Source organism: Ornithodoros turicata, chromosome 1 (assembly GCF_037126465.1).
Source record: "Ornithodoros turicata isolate Travis chromosome 1, ASM3712646v1, whole genome shotgun sequence".
NCBI classification, from domain to species: Eukaryota; Metazoa; Arthropoda; class Arachnida; order Ixodida; family Argasidae; genus Ornithodoros; species Ornithodoros turicata.
In genome coordinates this window covers 137618430-137641455 of record NC_088201.1, presented here as the reverse complement: position 1 = coordinate 137641455, position 23026 = coordinate 137618430, and the positions used below count along the sequence as shown (strand labels likewise).

At 44.2% G+C, this 23026-nt stretch overlaps 1 protein-coding gene across 2 annotated transcripts in view; it reads right to left on the bottom strand.

The window, feature by feature from the left end:
- The window catches only part of LOC135369728 (uncharacterized), a 112685-nt gene that overhangs the window by 68813 nt on the left and 20846 nt on the right, over positions 1-23026 (bottom strand). The window contains exons 2-4 of one of the 2 annotated variants that reach the window (XM_064603248.1): positions 14442-14489; positions 14334-14372; positions 6372-6533 (exon numbers count right to left, since the gene is read on the bottom strand). In XM_064603248.1, the coding sequence (XP_064459318.1) occupies positions 6372-6533; positions 14334-14372; positions 14442-14489 (249 nt within the window). Of the gene's footprint in view, positions 1-6371; positions 6534-7921; positions 8367-14333; positions 14373-14441; positions 14490-23026 lie in introns of those variants that run through there. The other variant, XM_064603256.1, reaches the window with a different exon arrangement.

Genomic DNA, 23026 nt, shown 5'->3' with positions numbered 1-23026 from the left:
TGGGATCCTCCACAGGCTGAAGAGAGTGGACATCATCGTCATCCGCAACAAACAGAGCACGTCCATCATTGTGGTGAGATGCTGCGGGCTCACGAAGCTCTGTTGCATGACGTGCACAGCTGCAAAACCATGCAAAAACCGTGCAAAACCCTGGTTCCTCTCGATCTGACTTGTTAAACTGTGCAGTGATAGCTTCAGTTAGCAATGGGAATAGACTGACCACAGGGTGTGGTTCGCCATGGAGTTGCATTCCATGAAACAGAGCAGAATCTCGTCACACTCTGAAATCCTGGAACGAGGCACAGGTTTTAATATGTGTTGCCAGAATATCCATCATTTTTAACTCCGTTGTGTCTAACTTACAGAGTCCTAGATGTGCTTGTCGAAAACGTCTAATCCACGCTTTGATCGATTATGTATATCTTATTTGATCTTGCATGCGTACTGTTCGTCCATTCCTGACTGTGCCGGTTTGAAGCCGTCAAACTGGTTCTTTTCAAATCATGGTTTCTCATGTATTACGGATGCACAGTGATCCCGAAATGACTGCCGTGACGACAATTCTGCAGTGAACAGTGCAATATGTAAGCTTCTGCATGCTTAGTTGTTCGTGTAAATAGCCGATACCGGAAGTTCCTCGCTTACCGTTAGGAGTCGCTGGAAGATGACTTGAGAGATTTCTGTTGGCACTTAGCATAGCTCGGATTATAATCTCCAGGTATGAGTCGCAGATCTCTGCTTCTCTGTCGAACTCGTCATTTTCAATGACTTCTGCAATTTTGGCGTCCAAGTCAGTCAGGACAGACGCCTTCGAAGTGAGCGGAGAAAGCTTGAGCTGCAGTTGTGCCATGGACAGAGATGTTCGACGCAATGCAACATGAATGTCCTCTGCAAGCTCCGTTTTAGAGGAACATACTGGGGCTCGAAGCTTCTTGAGTCGTTCCATGTTCCTATTCCAGGAGCACTTTCCCAGTGGTCAGTATGAGGGGACGCCTACCGTGTTTCGGCACCAGAAAATTTGGGGAAAGGGCCAGGTATCCGCACAAAGCTTTAATGCAGAAGAGCTGCAATGTGGTCGAACAACCAACTAAAACTAACAATCAACTAACGATACGCGTATGGTGAGCTAGCTCACCATAATACGCGCATTCCACATGCCTCTTCTTCCTCTTCCTCTTTCTTACAAAGTGGTTGTGTATCGGGAACAAGGATATGAACTGTCCCAGAAGAGTTGGTGCTCTGGACTGGCACCCAGAGGTATAGTCTGCACGTTGGAAACTATGAGCTCTCCTGGACTAATAAGAAAACATCCCAAAATTATGAAGCAGTCAGTGGAAGGTACAGGTAGACAGCTGGCGATCCTATGAGCGGGCTTCGAAACCATTGGAATGGGCCAATGAATGGCTGTCTGTGACGTAGCTGCAATTATGAACCTTTAACCAGTCGGCCTCAACCAGCCTGTGAGCTGGCTTAGAAACGAGTGGAATTGAACAATGGGTAGCTATCTATGGCATTGTTGGAATTATGAATCAATAAGCAGTTGGACTCTACTGGCGTATGAGTAGCTTAGAAATCGACAAATTAACAAATTGACAAATGATTGGCTCTCTACGACTTAGGTGCTATTATGGACCAATAAGCAGTAGTGCACTACCAGCCTAAGCGGGCTCAGAAATCTAGAAATGTCTGGAATCGACAAAAGATTGGCTGAGGCTGCCCCAGCCCTGGACCAATGAGAAAGCATCTTCAAATTATGGCTCAATGAGTGGAATATACTGTTAGATGGCACCAATATATGAGCAGACTTAGAAATGATGGAACTGACCAATGATTGGCTCTCTACGGCGTAGTTTGCAATTACGGACCAATAAGCTGTAGGTGCCTGTAAGTGGTGTGGAGGAGATGGTCTTCCTCCACACCAATCCTGACCAGCGGTGAAAGACTGTCCCTGGCAGATGTTCATGGCCTCACGCTACACTCTTAAAAATGAACTTCACCGCATAGCACGCTCTTAGCCAACCATTACCTCGAATGATATCGCTATGTGCCCTGATTTGTTCAAAGTGGTAGGCGTACGCCTTTTCTGTGACACTTATGCGGTTCATAATTGTCACAAAAATGGCGTACGCCTCCCGTTTTCAACAAATCAGGGCAGATAACGATATCATTCGATATGATGGTTGGCTAGGAGCGTGCTATGCGGTGAAGTTCATTTTTAAGAGTGTAGGACGGTGCCGGTAGAACTGAGGAGCAGGTGCTCCAGGCGCATATCCATCATCGCCAGTGTCCACGGCCCGCCACAGTGGACTCAGGAGTGAGTGGAACTGTTCAATGACTGGCCCTCTATGGCATAACTGGAATTATGGTCCAATACGCTACGACAGCCCGTCTCTGCGCATGAGAGAAAGAAAGGGTTGGAGAAAGCATGGTGGCAAAGCGTCTCTCCACTCAGAAAGCAGCAATAAGGGGACATTCACAGATAGGCCGCAAGACATGTGGTGAAAAAGATGAAGGAACATGGACCTCACGTGCAGTTGTTGTGGTATCCTTTTGAGGTACCCATTTGAGGTATTTGTGGTACCCATGCACGAGGGGAAAGGGAAAAGCTGAGGGTCTATGTGAAACGCTGATTTACTTGCGTAGCATATAGGCAGTTGGGCCCTACCATCCTATCAGCAGGCTTAGATATCTTGTTACGAGTGGAAAAAGCTAATGAGTCCTACCCACAGACTATTGAAAAAACATACAATGACTATGACCCAATGAGCATTGGGACGCTGAGTGGTTGTGTATCGGGGACAAGGATATGAACTGTCCCAGAAGAGTTGGTGCTCTGAACTGGCACCCAGAGGTATAGTCTGCACGTTGGAAACTATGAGCTCTCCTGGACTAATAAGGAAACATCCCAAAATTATGAAGCAGTCAGTGGAAGGTACGGGTAGACAGCTGGCGAGCCTATCAGCGGGCTTCGAAACCATTGGGATGGACCAATGGTGACAAATAAAGTTGTTGTTGTTTGGACGCTGAGAGTTATGGGCTACCCTGGACCAATGAGAAAGTGTTCTGGTATTGCTGAATGAGTGGAGTTAAGGGCGATCCAGCCTATCAGCGGGCTCAGAAGAGTAACCAATCAATGGGCCGATCTGGTATGCAGCTCCGGCTCCGGTACGGAGCCCGTAGAGCAGATAGAGAAGGCTGTCTACCTCCGTCACCAATCCGTCAAACCAATAAACCCATCCGTCAGCCAATCCGTCACCCCTAAACCAATCCGTCAGCAGGGGCAACCGTAAGTGCATGTGAGGGGTGTGAAGGCTAGCCAATCAGCGTTCAGTAGGCACGAAATTGACAAATGAGCATGAAGGGCGCCCAAACTGCATGTGATTGGTGTGAAGGACAGCCAACTGGCGCTTAGTTGACGTAGAATGGACCAATCAGTGTGAAGGGATGAATCTGGGACCAATTGGGACCAGTTTGGGCCACACAGTGTCGTCTCATTTTACGCCCGTTCGTCCTCATCATCGCCACATCGGTGCCCATCGTCCATCATCTCTCCCGTCATATCTCCTGCTCCCCCGCCATGGTTCGTCCTGCACGTCGTCGACGTCGTCGCCTTCTCCGGCTACCCTCCCGCCCCTACCCCGTCCGTCTTCCTGATGTGACGTTCCAGGGCGTTCCGTCGCCAGAGGAGAGGGGGAGTGTGAGGAAGACCATGACGACCGATCCATCTGCCGATCTAGCGCTGCCGTTCTTCATCTACACTGTTAAAACAGAACTTCTCCACATAGCACGCTCCTAGCCAACCATCATTCCGAATGATATCATTCAGTGTATTGATTTGTTGAAAATGGGAGGAGGCGCCTATCTGGGACAGATTATCTTGTCCCAGATAGGCGCCTCCCCCCTGTTTTGAACAAATCATGACACAAAATGATATCATTCGGTATGATGGTTGGCTAGGAGCGTGCTATGGGGTGAAGTTCTGTTTTAACAGTGTATCGTTCGTTGATTAGACATCTCCATCACGACGCTGTGCTGCCTCACAGATGTATGAATCGCTCGTGCAGGTTACCAGCACTATTTGATGGAGTAAGAAGCGTCTCCTGGAAAATTTCTGCAGGTGGCTGACGACACTCTTGGTGGCCGGTTTCGGGATTCGAGGTTGAGTTCTTCTATAAGCTGCCATCGTCTGTTGAATGACCTTTCTGTTCAGAAGGACACAAAAAGACTTCCATGTGCCAGCAGCACTTCAAACTGTTTCAGTGACAAATTTAGAAAGGTGTCCAAGTGTTGATCCAAGTCTAATACCCTAGTCAAACAGCAAACGAAAGGCCGTTAGCGGAATGGAGAGTGTTTCACCTGTAGTCAAACCATCATATCGAACGACGTCGTTCTCAGCCCTGATTTGTTCAAAATGGGAGGCGTACACCTTTTTTTTTTGCGAAATTTATGCAGTTCATAATTGCCACAAAAAGTCGTACGCCTCCTGTTTTCAACCAATCAGGGCAGAGAACGACGTTATTCGAAATGATGGTTGGACTATAGGCGAAATAACCTCGGTTCCGCTAACGGCCTTTGGTTTGCCGTCTGACTAGGGCATTAGTCTTACATATGAAGACATGTCACCGCTTCATCACGGCACAATATCAGCGACTAAGTAGCAGTTTTAAGCAGCCAGAAAAAAGATATTGATAGAGAGATAGAAAAATAGTTCATAGACTAAAAGGGTAGCCGATGTAGAATTAAGTGCCCTAAAAAATCTGTTTCTAAAATGCCACACAGGACGTCTTCAGTATGCAAAATGGTCTAAAGATGTTACTTTCGCAGTCGATAAGATGTCCGAATCATGTAGGTTTCAGGAAGACCAGAAGACGTCTTGTCGTGAATCTGGTGACATCACGTGGTTGTCTTGGGAACGTCGCTGCTTTTGCGGAGAGAAACGCACTGGATGCGCCCAGTATCGCTTCGGAGCAACTACGTATGAATCGTATAGTAAGGGAGCAGATAAGGGACAGATCTTACAGATGCGTCCTACAGCTCGATGCATTCTCTCGATACACAGCTTGATAAATGTGCGATACATTCTACTTCTTGTATTGCCAAGCGTCCCACTATTGTGGTAATCCCCGTAGATATAATTCTGAATAATGTAGTGTCATCGAAAAATATCGCGTACAGTTGACTTATTAGCCTACGATGGCCATTCGAGAAGAGAACAAATTCGTTCAAAAACCAAAGATATCAAAATCCACAATACAAAAATCCCAAACTGCAAAATCAGTTATCTGCGAGGTCTTAGAATACAAATACAATGTAATTAAAATAGTATTTTAAAAATAAATACATGTATTTATATTCTGTATTTAAATACATACTTGAAAAATGTATTTATAATTATATTTGAACAGCAATTTTTGAGTATTTACCTTTGTAGGCACTTTATAAATACTCCCAAATACGCAAGATACCGGTACGTACCTTAAAGTTACCCTACGTTTCACCTTTCTGTAAGATGGGCAAAGCAGAGTTCGGAGAGCCGCACGGTTACGCCGAGTTTTCGCAAGCACGCGCGTGCATCTTCGTCAAAATTAATACAACCCTCTCTTCTCAGCACCTGCGGAGAGGTGTTCTCCTTTGCGAATAGAAGAACAGACGATACCTATAAGATGCAGTCTTCGAGAAGCTTCTAATATTAAACTCGCTATGATAATCTAACAAATAAATCTTATTATTCTTTCCTGATCTGTTGTTATGATCATGATTATTTGTATAATTCCAGATGACATCTTCCTCACAATATGGTAGTAGTTATGGTATGTAGTTACGTATTTATATTTTATATTTAAACACTCATATTGAAAAGTATTTATGCAGAGTATTTAAATACTTCTTTCATCAAAGTATTTTTATTTATAATTAAATACTCAAAAAATGTAAATTGTGCCCATCCCCGCTTCGAAGTAAGATATCAATGAACAACGTGCCACCTTCGCGTCTTTTCCGTGTCCATCGAGAACGTTTTAGCGAACGAATGAAACGCACATTTTAGCGACGGTTAGGCTCAGCACGGTCTGACATGCTGAAGCAACAGAAAATGAAGCGACGTTTGCCAGTTTATGGATACGGGAGATCTGTACAGTGGTGTAGTGAGACCAAGGGTAGTTCATGTTTGTTGACTACAGTTCCCCCGCATGTTGTAGGCGGTCACAGCAATAGACTGTGCCCATTTGCGATTTTAAACGTGTAGTATTTTGAACATGTGTGCTCTAAAACTGTGAGCTATTGGGATACCCCCTTAGAGAACTTGTCAAAGCAGCCACAGTGTATGCTGACTGAGGATAATTTCTGCACTGATATGTGTTTTTGTGTCTTACTTGACGTTGTAGTAGACGTGGTTGTTAGTTCCGACGTTCTGACAGGGTTATTAGTCGGGAAATACAGGGATTCACCCGAGTCATCACCACCACCAGCACCACCTGCTGCTCCTCCTCCACTTCCTTTGTCGCCTTCATCCTTTTCGCCGCCATGCATAAAGACTAAAGTAAAAGCAAAAACAAACTATTAGGAGTAAGCGCGTATTGAAATGATAAAAAAGTATATCCGCGAGAGGTGGATATCAAGAGCGAGCCTTCCAGATGCGTTTCTGTCTGACAAGTAACATTCCTGAAGTACGCTCTAAAAACAGACCTCCATTGCATAGCACGATGCGCGCCAACCATTGCCACTAATGATAGTCTTGATGATTGGAATACAGAGGGGTGCATACGACTTTTTGTGTCAAGTTTCATATATCCAAATTGCCACAAAAGCGCGTACGCCCCCTCCCCCCTTTCGAATCAGCGATAACCCTATCATTCGTTGCAGTGGTTGGTGCACAGCGTGCCATGCGACGAAGTTCTGCTTTTAGAGTGTATGAAAGCACTGAAGTGAAACGAATAATGGCAATTCTAAAAATATTCCGATCCATGTATACATTCTTGAAACAAAGCTTCATCACACAGCACGCTGAAGGCCAACCATTTTAAAATGAGCATATGGATATAAATGGATATACACTCAAATAACAAGCTCAATAACACGTAATTTATTGGTGGATCGGGGGTGGAAGGGCGTCCTTTTGCGCTTCCCTGCGACCAGCCGTGACAAAAATACGTAAACCGAAACCGATTAATTACTGCATTAAATGACCTGCTTTGGTGGCACATTTTTATCGAGAAGTTGTCCACGGAAGGTACCAAACAGGGTAGTACCCATTTTAATGCCGACGGCGCCCTGATTTAGAAGTTATGCTTTTCACAAAACCCATTTGAATTATTTCAATAATGAGCGCCTCCCACTCATTCACACGGTGCGCAGCTTGTAGGTGGTGTAGGACAGATACTTGTAATAAAGAAAGTTCGTCGACTAGTGCACCCGTTCGCGAATTATTTAGCCCAGGAATTTAACTGAGACACCCAATATACATGTACGGAATTCGTGGAAAGCACGGGGCGTACACCCCTTTGTAACAGTTAACATTTCTGCGCAACTGTCAGGAAAGGTTGTACGCCTCCAGTTTTCAACAGAGGGGAGAGAACGATGTCACTCGGGCTGATGGTTGGCTAGAAGCGTGCTATGCATCCATCCATCGAAAATTTTCCTTCCCTCTCTTGAATTCCACTCTTTTCCACTTATTTAGCAATGGCCATAATTCCCAATACATAGCCAGTATTGGAAGAGTCTCGGGAATATTGGCCCAATATATCTAGTATCTAGCCAATATTGGTAGAATGTTGGACGTACTGCTGCCTTTTACTCAATAAAGAGAAAATGCTGGGTAAATCTCGGGAACACAGGACCAGTTTTGCCGACATCTAGCCAATATTGAGCCAAACTGCCGGGAACAATGCTGTCGAGTATCGTCTTTCGCGATGAATCGTCATACCTCCGATCATCACAGCGAGTGCGCAACCAGCCACCAAGAGGAAACACGCTACACCACCTAGTACTAGCGTCTTGCTTGTGTAGCTGCAAAGTAGTGGAATTACACAGCTAAACGCACTCTTACTACTGGTCGCAAAGAGCGTAATATTTTGAGGATACTTACTCCTGCTGACCTAAAAACAATAATAAACACACATGCAACAAATATGGAAACTTCAGTATTGTTTCCACAGGACACCGCACGCACCGAAGGAATATCAGTCACATCGAGCGGTGACTTCGCCCAAGAGCTCGCTGTTTTTGGATTTCTGAATTTCGCGCTCATCTTCGTAAGCTTAATGGAGCAAATTTTGTGAGCAAAACGAAACGAACTAGGAATGTGTGTGAATGAAGATAATTGGTTCTCACACAACAGTTGAAAAAACAGACGTTGTTGTCTCAAAGCACGCGCCTCTTTTCATAAACATAGCAATTTTTACGCCATTTATTCATATAGCTACATTTGCGTGGCCTCTGTCTAAAATTCTGGTCCCTAATGAACGGGCGGTATCTGTGCAATCACATTTGTTGCTCACGCAGGCTTCTCACAAGTTCGCGTAAAAGAACGATTGCGATTCTTAGAGGAACTCTAAAGTGAATGGCAAACCTGTAGAAACTGTGCACATTTCTGAAAGCGTGTGACTTGGACGATTCAGATACGTAATAGCTCTGCTGTACATTGCAGATTTTTTCAGATATCGGATTTCAAGGAATGCTGCGTCAAGCAAAACTCGCGGGTTCCCACAACGCGCCAAACCTGTGGTAAACCTGGTGCCAATCGCGCGCATCTATTGAAAACGCAAGCAACTAGAGAAGTCATTGGTCCCATGGGTAGATAGTGTACGGTGAGCTAGAATGATTGGTGTGCTTACCGCCCTGTCCAATGCATGGGAGAGCTTGGTCGTGGAAATGGTACCCGGTGACATATGAATATGATTGTTCACATGAATGCTCTGACGTTGGCTGCGCGCCTCACGGAAAAATCTTTGCGGGGATCCAAGGTACTCCTCTGTTTCGAGTCACATGCCCTTCCCGTATAAATTAGCGATGTTCGCACCTCCCTGGTTAAGAGACCGAGCAGTGCCGATGGGTGGCTTATCAGGGCATCAGGAGCTCTTACTCATGGCCGGTTTTCTCGGTGTGGGTTCGGGGCAACTCAGTGCTGCACTGGACATCTGCACTCCTTTAATCGAGGGCGTTCAGCGTGCAGCAGTGCAGTTTATGGAGGATGGCAAGCCGCACCAAGGCGTACCGAGACGCAGTTTATCGAGGACGCTACCAGTGCAAGGTCTTTGCTGTCTGCATGACGTTGACTCCCTCTCTCTGTCTCTTGTAATTGATAATTTCTTACTTTAGGTCGTGAAACAAGTATGATCATGAGTGACGCAATAGTGGTCGGTCCGTGTATAAATTTTGCCTACCTGATCCTTCTTTCAAGTACTCCCAAAGCTCAGCACACTATACCCCGCGTTTGACGCCCCTTGAAAAGACGGCGTGTCTAAGCAAATATACTTGTTTAACAAACAGGCGGGTAGTACATACCTGCGGCAGTGTTGTCCAATTTATAGTTTTCAAAAGCGTTCGATTTGCGAAAATCATCGCAGCTTCAGAACAAGTGTCTATGAGCAACTTGTATCCTGCTACCAAGTTGATAGCGTCCTCGGACCCTCCCAGTGGATCCAGTGGCCCGAACCCACAACCGGCCTTGCACTTACTGAACTTCCCCCTTCCCGCATAATCCCTAGCCTATAATGGTGGTTCGTACTTGCCGCTGGTACTAATTGCGAATTCCTGCGAGAAATAATAGATTTGCTCGACTTATAACCTAGTTCGTATCACTGGCTATTACGCTGATGATTAATTTAAATGCTCAATACTTCTGCCTAGACTCCTTTTTCATTCGCACCGCACGTGATTGGAACAGGTTACCGTGTGACATTGCTACCATACAGGATCTGCCCTCTTTTAGGGACTCCATTACAGAGTTGTTTTCTACATAAGTAGTGCTAAACCCATTTTCACACCCATGCTCTCCTGTTTTCCGGTTTCTATGTGCTATGTCTTATCATATGTTAGACATTATATGCTAATTGTTGCTACTATTATTTATTTTCGGGCATCAGACTGCGGCTCTTTTGCAATATTTAATAATTTTCCACCATGTACCTTTACATGCTTACTGTCTGTAACCCTGCTGTGTGTATTCATTCTTCATTATTCGAAAGCCCAGGCGTGCTAGACTCGTCAAAGCAGAACTAGGTTCAAAAGATGATGTCGCGCGAGGAGGAGTTTTGAACTTCCGAAGTTCAAGAAAAATATTTCCCTTTCCTGACAAGTGAAGTTGGGTCTACATCAGTGCCGATCAAAATCAGTGTGTGCGCGAGCCGCCCACTGGCACGAGCGTAATAGAATGAAGAACGAGGAAGCGCACCGCTTCTGTCCGCTCCGGTGAAGAGTGAAATACAGAGCAATACATCCTTGAAGGACTTAAATTAAAACGTAATCATACATTGTCAAATATATTTGGGCTCCGCGCACATTTGAACATTTCAGATCTCGAGGCGCCTAACTGTGTTGCGAATCGAATACGGAATTATATGTTCAATTTTGAACCGAATCAATATTTCTTCAAAACTGAATAGATACAGAAACAGCATGACTCGAGGCCTGATCCCAAGGCATCACAAAATACCCGCGCTACTGGGTAATCGTAAAAAGGAAACGTAAAACTGTTGTACGATTCACGGAAATTGCGGGCCGGGCAGTCCTCCGTCAAGTTATGCAAACGCAAAAAGAAAAAAAAAAATGTCGAAAAGGCGAACCACTCGGTGACAAGGCTTTTCTTGTAACCTCCTCACTGTTGTTTCACATAGCTGCGCTGTTTCAACCTTGCTGCCGCTATCAGCGGAATGATGGAATCAGTGAAAACAACAACGCTTTAGCTAAGAAACTATTTGCTTCGTATTTCCTTTTTCTATATATCTACTCGTTTCTTTTTCAAAATGACCACTTGTAAATTTTAGCAAATGTAAACATACTAGTGCCCGCACTGCGACGGCACAACTGCTTCATGGTAAGAGGGACGGAAGAGTCGCAAGTCCGAAAAACCCTGTGTCCGTGCACTTGCAAGCGCTGATTTCGAAGTGCTGCGCCGCTGCATAGAAGAGCATCGACGCTTTGCAACACCCTGCACATGCAGTGTTCATGTCTCTGTTGTGTGCATTTTATATTTAGGATGCATCTCTCCATCAGAAGGAAAGCTGTTGTCCTCCTCTGCGTCTTAATGGAAAATCTCATTTTTGTACAGCAAGGAAACCACGTGAAAACAACAGGACATCACGGAACCTGAAGTCATGGGAGGTACAGTGTCGTACGTGGAGAACACAACAGTCTTGTGCGCAATGATACCATTATTCGTGACAAGAAGCGCATCTTGCGTGAACCCTAGACCCTCAGAACAGAACTTCACCGCATAGCACGTTGCCCGCAAGCCATTGACACGAATGATAGGATTACCGCTTCTGATTCGAAGAGCGACGGGAACATATAGCAATTTGCGTATATGATAATTGCTATAAAAATGCCTATGTCCCCCTCTCTCTTCGACACAGAAGCGATAAGCATATCATTTGTGGCTGTAGTTGGCGCACAACATGCTATGCGGTGAAGTTCTTTTCTGAAAGTGTAGGCTCTGCGCAGATGGTCACACAGCGAACGAACAGCGTTCTTCGACAGTCGGTAACACTGGCAAAAATCCTCGTTTGGCATTTCAGACGTATCTTCATACTCATGATAAATGGGGAGTCAGAGGCGCAGTAGTAAAGGCATGGCAATAAAAGCGGCTGCAATCACTCTCACACCACTCTCTCTCGCCAGAATATTTCCTTGAAGTTTTCTCGGTGGGAAAAAAGTTGGGCAACGACATTTTGACGTCACGGAACTTCTGCCGAAAGCTGCATTTTCTCTTTCTTTGAACTTTGGTTTGATTGACAACATGGGCTGTCACGTGGCCAGGGAAACAGTCCAATGGCTGTCTTTCCCCATATCTCCCGAATTGTTTACGTCGTCGAAATCTGCAAAGACACCACCCTTCGGCCAACCAAAACGTCATTTTGACGTCATAAAAATATTTCAAAGTGCGCGCGTCTCGGTAACCTTGACCTGAGGTTTGATTGATAGTCAGGAGCGCTCACGTGGGTCACGGAAAGCATCCAATGGTTGCCCTAACTCCCATCTCTTGAACTTTGTTCGTGTTTCAAGATACGACGAGTCTAGCACCCCAGTGCGCCTTTTTGTAACTGTTTGTATGTTTGCTCCATTTATTTATTCAAGTCCCTCCCCTCTTTTGTGGCCTTGTGGCCCCGAGGGTATTGAAAAATATTTCTTCGTCAGACCTGACTGGAGTTTATCACTATTTTGGTTTATATGCAGCATCCAAAAAGGAGGATCTATAGCGCGTGTTATGCTTTGTAAACAAGTGTTGGCGATATGTTTCGGGCTAGACAAAGTTTCCAAGGTTTTCGTATATGAAAGCGAATACTTATGTTATTGGATTCGAATTCCGAACCGAATACGAATTTCAGTATTCGAATTGCGAATCGAGTCGAATGTCTCTTACATGCCAAATATATTCGAATAATTTCCGCACAAAAAGCCACGGAAGAACAAATACTTAACACACAGCCAAACTGCCAGAGTAGACATGTCGTTGAGTAGAGTAGAAACGCCGCTGGCGTTTCCAAACCGACGCGCAGAGGGCCTCCTCTCACCTGTTTTCGCATTCGAAAACAGATTAGAAGGGGCCATCTGCGCGCATTGCAGCCCTCTCGCGAAGTCGAATTTGCATTTGCTGATGTCGCGTGATTGATGATGAGAGTCTGTCATTGACTTGTGTGTTCGCGCCACTGACGCAACCGGCCACCGCTGTCGGTGGTAAAATGCGCATGACGCCGCCGCCGGTCAAAGTTCCATCGGCGCACACGTCTACGCTAGGGACAGCGTTCAGGAGCACTTCGTTAAGTCAATACAAGATAACGCAGCAAAAGCTCCTTCGTCCTCGTTTTCTCTCAGGGCACTCCACCCTGCTTCGTTGAGTGCATAGAGCACAGGACGTCCATTACCGTGGTGGCGCACTACAGGTTGCCAGCTGTGCAACAAGCTTGCAAACGCGGCACAGAAATGTATTTGTATTCCAGCCACTCAAGTAGGTGCGTACGACTATTGCAGTCACATCCACAAGGAAGAGTCTTCTGCTGGATTACGTAGAGTAGCTAGTGTTTTTGAAGGGCAAAACACCACTTTCTGCATGCATACTGACAGAGGTTTGGTGCTTGTATACCGCTGCAAATTAAAAGATACCTGTTCTCTGCTTACGTTTGCTGTACGTCTGCACTTATGCGTGCAAACCGTTCCATTTTGCAACTATTCGCCGGGTTCTACAGGTATTCGCTTCGTATCCGTTTGGGATTTCAAACCACTGGACTGAAGAGGATGCGACCGTCCCTTTAAACCGTCGGCTTGGACTAGCTGCTGACGAAGCATAAGACGTCTGCCTCTGCACGTGTGCGTTACGTTGTGTGGTCTTCTTAATGAACGTTCTCAGTTACAACTCAGGGCTTGTCCTGTGTGGTTCTCTCCCTTTTGTTTTGTTCTGTCTCCGCGCCTTTCGTCTTATTACGAAGTTTGCTCCATTGAATGTCCTTGTCGCATGACACATGGGGCCCTACTCTCGTCAAAGTAATCGACTTCGATTACATTGTGTCTTGCCTGTCACTGGTCCTTACGTGATAGAAGGTATGAAGAACAGAGGTGAATGCCATGCACTCTCAACCAATAGTCGAGCACTTGCGATCCTGCATTATTCGGGCTTTATCTACCTTCTTTGTCGCCATACTATAGGCAGACGACCCTTACGCGTAACATCACGGGACCATTATTGTTATCTACTTTATCAGGTTGAAGACTGCACGATCAAGAGCCAGGCTATAGCTTGAGGGCGCGTGATGATCATTTCTGTTCTTTACGTAACACGTCTTGTTGACGTAACAACCAATAACAGGCGAGACACAAAGCAATCGAGGTCGATTATATGACGAGAGTCGGACCCATGGTCACCAAATTGGCTCATGTATTGAGTACGCTAACAGTGGCTCGCGTGTGTTCCATATACCTGTATCAATCTACGGGGATGCGAGTGTATCGTGAAGTAGGCTTGGCCCAAACCACAATACAAAACTGGATCACTGTTTTGCTGACGGCGCTTAGCTTCATTAAGTCGGACACAGAGATCAAGGCTGTGCCAGGTACTTTTTAAGAAAGTGTCATATCATGGTCGACAATATAAATAGAGAACTGCAGAATATGATAGAGCATACCTCCTGCTTCTGCTCCTGTTGCCTCGCTGGCTGCTACAACTTCAATAAAATAGTCATGTGTTAGGTGACCCAAGAAGCACACACATAAAGCTGAGGGATGTAACTTACACGACACTTCGCTGCCCGTCTCCATCCCACTCATCAAACTCATGTCGGCTGCAAAGGATAGGGCACAAATGAATGCAGAGAACGTTGTACCCACGATGGCATTTCACGAAATGAATGAAATAGGTCCCGCACGTTACAAGCATAGGTCGACATTTCCACAAGAATTCATGATCGAACATCACATGATCGAATTTCCGTACAGCCCATGACAACACATCACCATCACAAACCATAACATCATAGCTTCAACCATCACAACTTCAGAACACGTCGCTTCACAACCCATAATTAAACTTCAACTTCAGAACCCACCACATTACAATCTCTCCTTCAACTTCAATTTCAGGTCCCATCACGCTTTGAAGTTGAATTCCTGTGATCGGGTCAGATGTCGCTGATGGATTATGGGTTTTGCAGTTGAATTCCAGTGAGGGCTTATGCTGTGTCAGCAGCGTAGTGAACTCACTCATGATCGGCCTCATGAGCACCCCTAATGCTAGTACCACTTTCATACTGGTGGCCCACATGTTGTTCTAGTCCAGTTTAAAGGGGAGCGATTAGCTGTGCTTGAGGGTTTTGTATTCAATTTGCGACGATAAGAGCGAGGCGCTATTAAATCCGTTATTTGTCACTTTTACGATACTAGCAGATGACGCAGAGAACGAGGGGAGTAGCAGACATTAAAGGGCACCTGTACTCCATTTCTGCGACCTCGTTATTGCTATTGCGGGTTCTGTGAACGAAGTAAAATTTGCTGCCTGCCTTTGACCAACTTGACACTGGTGGGCTGCATGTCAGTATCGTGTATTTTAAAGGGGTGATGTGTTGTGCTGTAGGGTTTTATATTTCATTCACCCTCACTTTCACTACGATCGCAGCCAAGCGCGATTAAATCCGTTAGTTGTCACTTTTAAGAGACTTGCAACGAGGGGAGTATTGTACTTTAAATGACACCCGCACTCGCTTTCCGTGGCTTTGTTATTGCTATTACAGGTGCAGTGAACCATGTAAAATTTGCTGCCAACCACTTACCACTTCGGTATACTGGTGGCCCACGCGTTGGTATAGTGCATTTAAAAGGACTGATGTGCTGTGCTTTATGGTTTTTATTTCATTCACTATGATCGCAGCGAACGGCGATTAAATCCCTTAATTGTCCTTTTAAAAGACTTAAAACAAGAGGATTAATACCCCTTAAAGGGCACCTGTATGCCTCTTCCGTGACTTTGTTATTGGTGTCGCTGTGCACCACCCTGTTGAAGAATACTACGGAAACGCTCTTAGAAACATAGCATTCTCTCAGAATTTCCTAAGCGTCTTCGTTCTTCAGATTTTCCTACAGAGGATGCAAATACACATCATATCCTCACGGGCACATCAATGAGAAAATATCCTGAGAGATAATCAGTGTCTGGCCTTGTGGTTTTTATATGAGAAAACTGTGTGATTCTTACAGGACGGAATTTCTCACGAGCCTCTCTTAAGAGGCCATACCAGTCGGGAAGCAACTCCGATTCACCATTTTCCCGATTCTATATGGCGCCACGCTCGCCGTCTTTATCCTCCGACTCCGAAATAATCCCCATTGTGCATGGTTGAGGTCGCGATTTTGGTAAGATCTCATTACGACCGAAGTCTCATTACGGCCAAACTCTGATTACGGCCGAAAATCTTTCCATCCCCAAGTGTCTCGTTACGGCCAAATCTCATTACGGCTGAAGGTAGTCTCAATCCGGCCGAAGATGTTTCATCACGGCCAAAAAGAAAAAAAAGGAGCATCAACCATAATCGCTGTGCTTTATGCTTCCCAAAGTGTGTCCGAGGCAGTGTGCCCCCACGGCTTGTGTCACACACAATGGTTCATGCACACAATATTGCGACAATGTTTCATGCATACCTCGTGAAAAATTTTTTATTGTCATACTGTGTCACATGATATTTGTATGTCTTACGCCATTTTCTCTCCGCATTCGAGCAAGATCCTACTCATTGGTTCTGTGAGCAAACTGTGTGTGTGTGTGTTCTGAAAAGTTACTCCCCAAGGGAGCCCACTGGGAGCTCCAGGAGCCACATAACCTATGATCATGATCTTTTCCTCCACTAGCTGCCTTCTGCAATTTACGTCCACCTGAAATTTAAAAAAAAGTACATAAAGTGCTGAACAAAACGACATATGCTCTTGTTTGATGATGACCATAAGACATATGCTGTCAAGCAGACTTTTTTTCATACATTCAAAACATATTTAAGAAATTATGACCAACAATGACAATTACGTCATAATGATGCAGCTGTAAAGTCAGAAACATATTTCAGGAGGTGTTTTATCAGGCTTTACATGGGGTGGAGGGGTCCCCTCGTCTGTGCTTTACCCCCCCTACACCCCCCAATTGTTCAGTGACACCCTCCTAAATTTTTTGCCCTACAGGGGGGTTGCCCTTGCGATTTCACCTTCAGACACGTCTGTAATGATATGTTAAGCTGTAATGACGTAACTATAATGATGAACCTCCACAATTTTTTCTAACACCCCTCCGTGCTTGGGCTTCTGGATAAACCACTGCCCCTTGTTCATTTTCGTGGGGTACTACATTAGTGCTTATGTCACTGCACTGATGTCACAATGTTGTAAGCGTGTGTCACTTTAGGCATTCGGAATTCCTCTAAGCTACAATATGTAAATTCAGAATCAGTATATCCTAAAGGTAAGCAGCAGATGTTACCTGCAGGCTTCATGCTGAAACGTGTGTGCGCAAAACACTTCCGCCTTGGTGGGCGACGTCCGTGTAATCACACACGCAGGACAATTGCGGGCACATAGAGTAGTGGCAGCAACCTGAAAACGATACATTTTCTTGTTATATATGAGTAATCCAAAATATACCTTCCCACATCTTTCGTTTTGTCGTTTCTAAGAAGCGCTAGTAGAGGAACAGCTATTGGTTAATTACATGCAAGCCACAACGCGAAAGGTGCCGATATTCCGATTACGCGATCAAAAATTAAAAGTCTAGAACCATGCACACTTCCCCATGCAACTACTTCCCCAGCATCGTGAGACATGATTCCCATGATACCCACGACACCATCGACGTACAGTGTAATGTGGAATGATGCGCAGGAATGAAAAAGATGCCAACATACCTGTAATCCAGTGTCTCATAAGTTTGCTTCGATTTTCTGACAGCTACCATGAAGTACAATGCAAAATTTACAACTTTCGTTTCGCCATTCTCACTGCATATTGCTGCACATTTCGCAAGCGTCAGGCAATCCCACGTGACCTCTTCTTGATCAGCGAAAATAACTCGCGTCATGGGCATGTATGTTTATCTCAGCACTAGTCACGTTTTCCATGCTATGGAAGGAGGGGCGATCAATACTGCTTGTTTCGTATTTTGATATCTTATTATTTTGCTACTCTCACGCTCTCACTTCGGATGGTGTCTAGCAACGTTGCGTATCTCGTTTCTTGTGTCAGCGAGCAGTTGGAGAGTGGTAGCGTTGTAGTTTACGACGTATTTACCTATCGATTTATAGTTCTGTAACGTGCAAATTAGTGGACTTAAGCGGCTCTTTATTTTCCGTCATTGTCTTTCGATCAGCGCGTGTTGCTCCAGTGAAAATTGAGTTCAATGAATCGTCACAGTCCCAACGTATATCGCGCAGTGTTGACCAAGGCCGAGAACCAAGAATTCTGGTGAGTTATGCTTTCGTAGACTGTCAGGCTTAGCAGTGTGCTATCCACACATGGTTGCATTCTCATACGAGTAATTTGACTGAATCGAAACAGCCGAAGTGCCTGTAATAGATGTGACTCGGTATGTGTTAGTAGGTTTGCACCGTTTGTAGTTCGTTGCGCGTTTAGGAACAACAAATTCATTCGAAGTTCAGACACCGATAATGCCGCACATCTATCATTGTGAGCCATATTTCATTTGTTAAAATTTGTCGTCATATTTGTTCAAAAATACATACTTGAATTGATCTCCTCGAATTGCTTACCGCGAACATCTGCAAATGTTGCGCAGGCTTTTGCACCGTACTAAGCGCAAAAGCATATGTGACTAGAATAAATATTTCAAGAGGAAGTCATTTAAGTACATTGTTATTTATAGCTACCGTATTTTCCATTCCAGTCATGTTATGTGACTACACGAAGGATTCCGAAAAAGAAAAGCAACAACAACACTGCTAAGGATGTTGCTGCCCAGGGAGTCTTGGCTGAAGAGGTGAGCTGTTAAGATTACAAATGTATCATACGGTTCTGCTGTGAAGTGAAAAATTGTGTAGTAGTGCACGAATATTAATTCGTGCACTACTTTTATAAGAAAGAAACAAGAAGAGGAAAGTCATGCATGCATCATTTCATGAATTGTAATGTATCACTGTCATATTCACGTGTTTCCATTAAGTGAATGAACTAATGCAACTAAATTCATCTCATGATCATGCATTGTGCTTACGTGGAAGTCACATTTTTAAGGCTTGTCATTTTTTTGTCTAGATGAAGATTATGTTAGCCTTGTATGAAATAACGAACACCCATCAACATGTATGCAGCTTGTGCACATTAAAACCAGCCATGTAGGGTCAAATGCCTATTTTTTTAACATTCTAGACTATTCACGGTTGATCTTTGCTTCTTGCAGGTCTACTCATTCCAGAAGCAAGAATTGTACCATTGTAAAGCGAATGGAAATAAACTGACGTCGACTGAGATAGGTGTTCTTTCTTGACCAGTGACTGTAGGATGACTCCAAAAACGTCACAACAAAGGCGATGTTCAACTAGCTCTCCACAAGTAACTAACTCCACATAGTAGCAACATCAACACTACCTTTGAGGTGTGCACATTACACAATAGGCTGCATTGTGCTGTGGTATGATAACATACTGATTGTCTCACAATATGTGTATATATATGGTAAGGGCCCTAAGGGCACACTGCATGGCTTATACCCTCTGGAGTGTATATCCATACCTGGCTGCAACATTGCATGTCAATGCACGTTACAATACACATTTTGACTTTTGGCCGTTATGAGACATCTTCGGCCGTAATGAGACTTTACCTTCGGCCGTATTGAGACTTTGGCCGTAATGAGGTACAATCCGAGTTTAAGGTGAAACGCTCCCCTGCGCTGTTTGTCGAGAGGTAAAGTAAGTAAAGAAGAAGTAAGAGAAGTAAAGTAAAGAGGACTTCGATACAAAAGGATAGCAGTTCGATTCGGACATTTAGGTCTTTTTGCTAGTCTCCTATTGCTATATGTGTACTTTGTTATTTTTATTTTGTTATATACTTATGCTATATTTATTGTTTTCACAAGTCACTGGCGTCCGCACTGACTGGCTATGGAATTTTAGTTACCCTTCGTTTTATTGTACTAGTGGATACTTACCGTATGCCGACGTACAAGTGTAATTGGATAGTACGGATGGTAATATGGGCAATACACACACAGATGGTATTATAAACGAACGTTGCCAACACTGAGTCTGAGCACTAGTCGATTGCCATTTAAGAAATCAGGAAATGGCCACGGAAAGGTTACTTCATATGCTATACAAGCTCGCCCGAGATGCCGGTATCTCGGAAGCTCTCAACTAGATCTACCAGCGGCTGTAAATTACGCTGCACACAGCGCTTACAACGCCAGTCTGGAAAATCCAGTGCTCGAAACAGTATTCTTTTTTTTTCTGCACTCGCTTACACGCAGTTTACCTTGATAATACCCCTATTATTCATGCAAAAATGACATTGTGGTGTGTATATTTCTGATAAGTAAGTGTCATCAAATATCTTAATTCATTTTCAAGGCGTTGGTGCCAAATACTTTTCAAAATTTCCGTCGCAAAATAGACTGCTTATTATTACCCGGAAACTTCAGTAACATATTTGAAAGACTCCTTTCACCCCTGTTTTCCCTTCTGTTTCTTTCACATTACACCAGCCCAGAAAAATGATGTCAGCGAACAATCCCCAGTGACAGGGGACTTCGTTTCGTCTCGACGTGGTGTGCTAGTTTGCCAAACCGTACAAAGGAAATGAAGGGTGATAAAGGCTTCGGGTCGACACACAAGAAACCAACAAAGGAAAATAAGGCAAGGTCGTGCGGCGATGCCTCGCAACGGGAGTCGGGAGTCCATTTTTTTTTTCCTGGGTGCCAAGAAAAACGATTCGACAAAAAATAAAAGAACACAGGGTAAAAAAATAATAACAATGGTCACCTGACAACATAAGAGGTTCTCGTTTGAGTGTGCACTTCGACTTCCTTATCATGTGGGACAAGAAAATATACGCTTTTCTTTTTTTTCTTTTTTTAGAAGAACTTCTGAAGCGTAAATTTTTTTCTCCAGATTTCGTTGTGTTGGATGCTGAGGTCTCAGTCAATTCAATCCAAACTTGAAAATACAGAATTCGGTCGTGGAAAAAGCTGAAGAACTGGACACCATGTGAGCCAAATTCATGCGTATTTTAGGCGAATCACTATTCTTGTAGCTCAACACAGATGGAATTACGAAATGGGGGTTTCCAGAGATGAATCTGAGCGCTAGGGGCCAACTGAAGGAATGACCACGGAGAAGTCATTTGACATAATCAAAGCTCACCCGAGAGGCCGGATTTTCGTCTCCAGAAAAAATGTCCCCAGGAAGAACCGTCCCTCAAGAAAAAATGTCCCCAGGGGAAATCGTCTCTGGAAGAAGAGTATCACGAAAGGTAGTTTTCGTCAAACGGCGCTATAGCGTAGCGTAGCGGGTGTGCCCGGCTGTGGGTAGGGCTGTACGCCGAAATAAATCTTTTAAAATAAAACATAAAAAAATCTACACCAAAAAGTCACGGAGGCTAGCAACAACTGTGCAACGGGAACTTTCATTTCGTAGTGAGGGGGACATTTTGTCCGAGGACAGTTTTGGGGACATTTTCTCTGGGGATATTTCGTCCGGGGACATTTTGTCCGGATCCCCTGTAAAACCTGTGTCTGACCAACAGTAGAGAAATACTAGCATCCAGCGAACGACATCGTTAGGGAACTGATGCAGCGAACTATATCCATTTTATGTTGCTCGTTGAATGGAATGTAAATTTAATTATTCATTAACACATGAAAAAACGTAAAAAGAACTTCATGTCTCACAATTTTGACAAATCCGCAAAGCTAATGATAACACTCGGTCGGCTGTGATGTGCTTCTTCGGCTATCTAGATTTCAGTTCATAGTTGCATCTATTTTTCAAGGGCTTTTAGTGCACAATTATCCGCGCTTTACCCATCACGCACTTTCTTTTCGTAGTAAACAGGATGCAGATTATTGTTTTTTTCTTAATCTTCTCTGGCTACTCTATTTCCGAGCACCAAATGCTATGCATTGCAGTTATTTGATTTGTAATACAAAAGCCACAACTTTTTCATAATCTGCACCATCCCATTCAGTGGTCATGCACTGGGGTCTCCACCCTCTGTCTCTTTGGCCTTTCCATTTTCAGCCTTCTGATAGTACGGCGTTATGATTTTCGGCCTTTTGATAGGCTCAATACTTACACTCAATCAGTCTAAATAAATCCATTCCATTTATTTAGAATAAATAAATGCAATGTATTTATTTATTTATCAGTAATTTGAAAATGACTGATTGTAAGTATTGTGCCTATTGCATTTATTGCATTTAGCAACAGCTATTCCAAAAAAGAAAAAAGGAGAAGGAAGCTCCTAAAACTCCTTGAACTCGTCTTTGTATAAATGAAAACGGTAAAATGAAAGGAACTTGACGCGCGAGAAGGTCTCGGAGCACAAATTATGTCTCATAATGCGCTGATTATTACCCGGAAACTTCAGTACTATATTTTTAGACACTCCTTGGTTTTCACAGGGTAGTTCACATTACACCAGACCTTTCGTTCAGCGTAGAGTCGGTAGTTCAGCGGAGAATAAGACCCGGAGTTTTTCCTTATCGTCGTCAGTAGGCCTCCCTTTGTTCGCGGTGCAAAAACAGGCGGCTACAGGTTTTGTGTCATCCCACGCGCAACCAGCAAGGAGTGCCCAAAGATGGAAAATCCTGGGAACCGATACCAATAAATAAAGTGATCGAAGTCCCTGTTGAAAAATAAACTACTGTAAATAAATGTTATGGGGCTATAAATGTGGCTATGAAATGCACAATTGTGCGCGGGAAACTGCCAAAGCGCACTTAGACTAGCCTAAACATGCAAATGCAAACACCGAACTTTTACTATCCTAATGATAAACTAACCAACGTGCTGTTCCGTCGGGGGCGCGGACAATTGCTCACCGGACATTTGCTCACCGAAAAACTGCTGAGGCCGGACAATTGCTCACCACAGAACTGTTGAAGGCGGACAATTACCAGGGTTGTTTGGATTTAATCCACATGGATTTTATCCGGTGGATTTTTTTGAATTTTATCCACATAATTTTATCCGGATTTTTTAGAGATTTTCTCCAGATGTGACGTGAAACACAATCTAAATCCAACGTCACACGGAAAACTCCCGGTTTATTTTCTTGTAGTGTTGGCTGTTTGCAAAAGCCCAGGAATGCGCAAAATTAGCTTTTAACTTTTTAA